Source organism: Wasmannia auropunctata, unplaced genomic scaffold, assembly GCF_000956235.1.
Source record: "Wasmannia auropunctata unplaced genomic scaffold, wasmannia.A_1.0 LD336088.1, whole genome shotgun sequence".
NCBI classification, from domain to species: domain Eukaryota; kingdom Metazoa; phylum Arthropoda; class Insecta; order Hymenoptera; family Formicidae; genus Wasmannia; species Wasmannia auropunctata.
In genome coordinates, this window is record NW_012026802.1 from 4,210,176 (window position 1) to 4,215,997 (window position 5,822).

The following is a 5,822-nucleotide window of genomic DNA, read 5'->3' on the forward strand; positions in this document are numbered from 1 at the left end:
TGCTGCTTACTTCGCTTATGACATGTATATGTGTTGGAATGCATGTTCAATGCAACGACAAAGACACATCTATAGGCATAGTCCCCTTGCCACCTACCCCCGCAAGTGATCTAACGAACCTCCTTAATTAACGCCGATAGATAGAAGATTTTCTCGTGTTTAAAAAACATTCAGAATGGGTATATATAGATCGTTGAAACAAGCCGAGGCAAGCCTCTTGCACACCGGCAAACTATTCGTAACCATTCATCCTGGAGCCTTCTGGAGAGATTTCCGGAGGGATTCCTTGAAAGCTTATCCCAATTGATCTTCCACTGAGTCCTCCGAGGGATCGAGAGGTGCCTTGGAATCTTGTCCTGATGGATCTTCCTCCGCCGGCAAGAGAGAGGCCAACCAGGAGCTGCCTGCAACCAGGAAACCCGAGAATCTTCGGATACTCCTCGCCGAGCAGCGCAGTCCAGCGGCCAGAGGAAGACGACAGCATAGAAGAGGACGACAAATTCTGGGAGAGACTCGAGAACACCAAGACGACGCAGATCGGGGTACCCTATCCGAAGGAGAACACTAGTCTACTCTACACGGATAGAATACTGGGGCCAAGAAAAACAACGAAGACCCAACCTCCAATTTGCTGGCGAGAAAGGCTACTATAGAAGAGACCAAACGGCCCTTTTCAGAGCCACCATAATATTATGCACAATATAAATTTCAAAAATAATGCACGTTATTAAGTAACTTGTAAATAATTTTTTAAAATAAATATTAATATTAAAAGAAAGAGTTAAATATTAATATTAAAAGAAAAACTTTGAGGATTAAATCTCTACACGTTATAGTTATATATTTAATACGAGTACTTGTGCCTGTCCTTATCGTCGTCCACCTACCCGATATACAACAATAACATTCATATATGAGGATCAATTTTAAGTAACTATGCAATCATTTTCAATATTCAGATTTCGTTACATTTTGTTATAATTATTATTTTACCTTTTTCTTGATCATCTGAGCACGAACATGTGCCTCGATGATGTGACTCTTGCGCATATCACCAACGCGAAACATAAGACAAGATTGACCATCTCGTTGACAGATGACAGCATTACGTGAAAAAAGTAGAGTTTGCGTGCGTTTTTTTGGACGTGACAGCTTGGCGAAGACGATGCCAACCATGAATGCTTGCAGAATCACTCCAGTCATCGATTGAATACATAATGTAAAAATTGCTTCTGGGCATTTATCCGTCGTATGCTTAGCCCCATATCTATAATTAATATCTTAATATAAATAATTATAAATTTTAAATAAGATCGTTATATGAATTGATCATTATAAACATTTTTTTTTAACAATCTTTAGTAATTGGTTTAGTTATATCGATGGGTCTACATATCCAGATTAACAATCTGGATATGTAGATTTCAACACAAAGAGATCTTTTCGTCGTCTGGTCGTCTTTATGACAATTTGTCATGATTGATCAGATTTTATCATGTTAATCACAGATCTCTTTGTATTGGAATCTATACCTTCAGATTGTTTATGATATAATTGGATTGATCCATATAATACCAATTACCAAAAATTATTTAAAGAAAAAGTTTATAACAATATGTTCAGTAATGATTTTATTTAAATTATCACTTCAAATTCTCCCTTATTAAAAATGTTACGTATTTCTGATTAAATTTAAATAATACAATATCTCTTATTAAAACGTGTATCTGTGACTGAAGACTTATTGTTATTAGACATGGAAAGGGATCTAATTGTAAGTGTCTCCCTCTGATTTTGATGAGCTTTTAATATGTTAATTTTGTTGGCGCTAGCTGTAACGATGGCGCCACGAGGCTACTCAGATGGCGCAGGATACTCTGCATATCATTCACGTCAGACATTTTGTAACCGTCATATAATAAAACACGTACAACGTTCATTCTGTGCATTCACCAATACCTTACTAGGTGTCAGAAGAAAAGTCACGCATTAAAGTTAAGTAATAGGGAAAGAGTAACAATGGAGCCGAATACCCTATCAAACCGCCCGCACCACTAGTTGTAAAGCCAGAAGGCATGGTTGAAGCGTGGAAATTATAGATCCAACGATACGAATGGTAGGGGAAGGTGGGGCACGTTGTGACACGAGGTACTATGTGACAGCGGCTTTTTTTCAAAACGCAGTGCGCGCAGCCGAATGTTAATACATATAAAAGAAAGGCATCATGAAAATAGTTACTTTGACGGAATTTCAGAAGCCTGTAAAAAATACGGGAGCAATGTAAAGAAATCCGAGCAGGCCAAAAATTTGTTTTTTACTTTATAGTTTCGTTTCTGAAGGTAAGATATTTGTTTTGATGACACAAGTGTACAGGACCTGTTGTAAAGTTATATTTAGCGTTTTATTTAAGGATATAATCATGTTAATGCAAGCCTCGTATCACCGTCTATGTAAAGTTAAGTGACAAAGGTATCCTTAGGGCAGTATGTGTCAGTAATGCTTGGGGTACATTGTGACATGCATATTTTTGTTTATTACTCTTATTTGTTTTTATATTATTGTTTTCTATTGATTATTAGTCAAGTATGATTCAACACAGACAAAAAGATAAATAGAGTCCATGATGAGGAGAAGCTGAGAAAAGCCATAAAAGCAGTAATAAATGGAATGTCTTTACGCAAGGCTGGCGAGACCTACGAAATTAACTTTAAAACACTCAGAAGATATGTCAAGAAAATATCTCTTACTGAAAGTGAAAATGTACAAGCAGAGCAGTTAGTATCCAATGCAGATTTAAGTCAACATTACAATTCACGTCAAGTATTTTCTGAAGAAAAGAAAGAATTGCTAGTTAAATACTTATTAACATGTGCTGAGCTTGGCCAGTCTTTTCTCAGAAAAAGCTAGAGAAATAACTTACAAATTTGCTATCAAAAATGGTAAAAAAATTCCTGAATCATGGAGAACACATCAAAAAGCTGACTTAGAGTGGCTATACATGTTTAAAAAACGCCATACAATCATTTCCCTAAGGAAGCCAGGGCCATGTAGTTTGAGTCGTAGCTCAACATTTAACAAACATAATGTAGGCAAATATTTTGAAAATTTAAAGCGAATAATTAAACGCAATCCAAACTTTGCAAATGGTTTACGAGTTTACAATTTGGATGAGACAGGAACTTGTACAGTCCAGAACAAAATTTTAGCAAGAAAAGGTCAACGAAGAATATCTGTGAAAACAAGTGCTGAAAGAGGCACACGTGTTACCACTTGTCTCATTGTAAATGCACTTGGAAATGTTTTTCTCCCAATCATGATTTTTCCAAGAAAAAATTTTATGAATCACATGATTTGTAGAGGCTGGGACTCTTGGCCTGGCGCACCTATCAAGTTGGATGGAATAAAACAACTTCTTACTTGTTTTAAAGAGATTCATTGCTCTTATTATACAAATAGCACTAAAGAAAATGAATCCCTCTTAATTATGGATAATCTAGAGGTTCACATCACTATTGATGCTATTGATCTGTGCAAGGCAAATGGAATAATGATTCTTACCCTGCATCCACATATTTCTCACATGTGACAGCCTCTTGACCGAACCTGCTTTGGGCCATTCAGTACAGCCTATCCAGAGCAAACAATAACCATTTACAATATTGCCGCTCTAGTAAAAGAAGCAATGGAAGTTGCAATTATCCCAGATAACATCTAGTCTGGTTTTAAAGCTTGTGGAATTTATCCTTTTATTCCCCAAATTTTCACAGACAAGGACTTTAAGTTATCAAAGGTGAGTTTTAGTGTCTCGTTTACACCTCATTCTCTAGAATGCATAATATAAAAGCAGTGCCCACATAATTAATGCCATGTTTTTGTCTGATTTCAAGGAGACAGACAGAGAGTTACCTCCTCCAGAAAATGAATTTCCGAATCAGGAGCACAAGGAAACATTTGATGTGCTTGAAGTAAATACTGTTTTCTTTTATTTTTTGTTTTCTTAATTTACTCTTTATTGTTTCCTTTCTTAATTACTTTTTTATTTTATTTTAGAGAGTCAGCCAAGTACAAGCAAAACTCGTAAGAAAAATAAGATAATTGTTATTTTAGAAGAAATTGCGCCATATCCCAAAGCAGCTCCAAGAAAAAAACAAGCAAAGGTGGACGTAAAAAGGGCAAAACAATGATAGCCACAGATACTCCCGTTCGTAATGAATTGGAGAGTACCAAGGCATCTAAAAAAGTCTGTCCTAATAAAGTAAAGACTGTAACAAGGAAATTATTATTCGATAATTCTGATCCGGATGATGTGAAGGCGATGTCTTTCCACTCACAATCAGATGGAGAGGAGAATGATTCCGAAATTCTGCCTATGCCTAATCCTAATAACAAACAAATGTTGAATAAGAATCCAGAAGAAGGAGAATTTGTGCTGGTTAAGTTTCTGCCTAAAAATGTTAATAAAAGAAAAAGCAAAGGCCATCAAAAGTCCATGTATTATGTAGGGAAAATAATAAAAGAAATTGACGATGATGGTGACTGTGAAGCAAGCTACTTGCGTCAAAATGTAAAGTGCCATAAGTTTTTAATGCCGAATGTACACAATTTGAAAAGTGTGTCTATTTCTGACATACACATGATTTTACCAAAACCCACTGTGAGTGAAACAAAGAGGCAACAATCTCAATACGGTTTTGCTGTTAATTTCTCTCTTCTCACTTTAAGTTAATAGTGAGCCAAAGACACTTTTTAATACCTAATTTTAATCCAAGAAAGTTCTATAAAAATTTGATTTTATTGATTGTTTTTATAAGTTAGAAAGACATTTTATTTTGAAGTTTTATTTTAATAATTTATTTCAATAATTTATTTTAATATATTTTATTTAGGTTGAGTAAAAAGACTCAATCTAAAATAATTAACATGAGCTCGTTATAATATTGATTTTTTCATACTTAGGCTGTGCTTATACGTCTGCCAGTGAAAGCTTTATTTTTAATATTAGAACTTTAAAAAATTTATTGTTTGTTTTATATTGTACCAGTTTTAAAGATATAATAATAAATCTTTAAATGTATTAGAAGGATTTTTTCTGGCCTTGTAACACCCAACCTTGAGCCTGTCACGTAGTGCCCCAGACCTGTCACATAGTACCCCACACGTGGGGCAGTATGTAACAACCCAGTGAGAAACAATATGTCGACCCGACGTCGAATCGACGTCGAAAAGTGGGTTCGAAATGGGATCGAAATTGACATCGATATCGATTTCTTTTTTACTCCTATGTCGACCTCCTGTCGATTCAAACTGCGAAATCGATTTGACATTGATCACAAATCGAAATCCTGCCCAAAGAGAAGAGAAAAATCAAAATAACATAAAAATAAGATCAAATTTTAGTTTGTCAAAATGATGTCAAATTGCATAAATTTTTGATATATTCTTGATCATTTCCTCAATGAAAAATGATCGCCAATTCGATATATTTATTTACGATATTCCTAAAGCGATCACCCATCCAAGCCATGAACCTTCTGAAACGTGCTTAACCTTGTGATCGTCCGAGAACCGATGCTCCGATGACCTATAAATATTTATTGCTAATAAAAGTATACCAATGGTATAAATCTTTTTAATAGATGTCAAAAAGATGGAATATGTATTAGTTAAGATATATTTTGTTTATAAATATAAAGTTTGCATATATAAAATATTAACAAATATGAAGTAACAATTTTTACTAAAACTTAATTTTGTATATGCGAAATGGCATTTGAAATAAAAGAATTAAAAATAAATACTTTCCATATATATATATATATATA

The 5,822-nt window shown here is 34.6% G+C and overlaps 2 protein-coding genes across 2 annotated transcripts in view; both read right to left on the minus strand.

The window, feature by feature from the left end:
* LOC105448386 (inward rectifier potassium channel 2-like) overlaps positions 1 to 2,077 on the minus strand; it is a 21,974-nt gene extending 19,897 nt beyond the window's left edge. The window contains exons 1-2 of the mRNA XM_011686908.1: positions 2,034 to 2,077; positions 994 to 1,267 (exon numbers count right to left, since the gene is read on the minus strand). Of these exons, the coding sequence (XP_011685210.1) occupies positions 994 to 1,267; positions 2,034 to 2,077 (318 nt within the window). The remainder of the gene's footprint in view (positions 1 to 993; positions 1,268 to 2,033) is intronic.
* LOC105448323 overlaps positions 1 to 5,822 on the minus strand; it is a 49,136-nt gene that overhangs the window by 27,977 nt on the left and 15,337 nt on the right. The window lies entirely within an intron of this gene.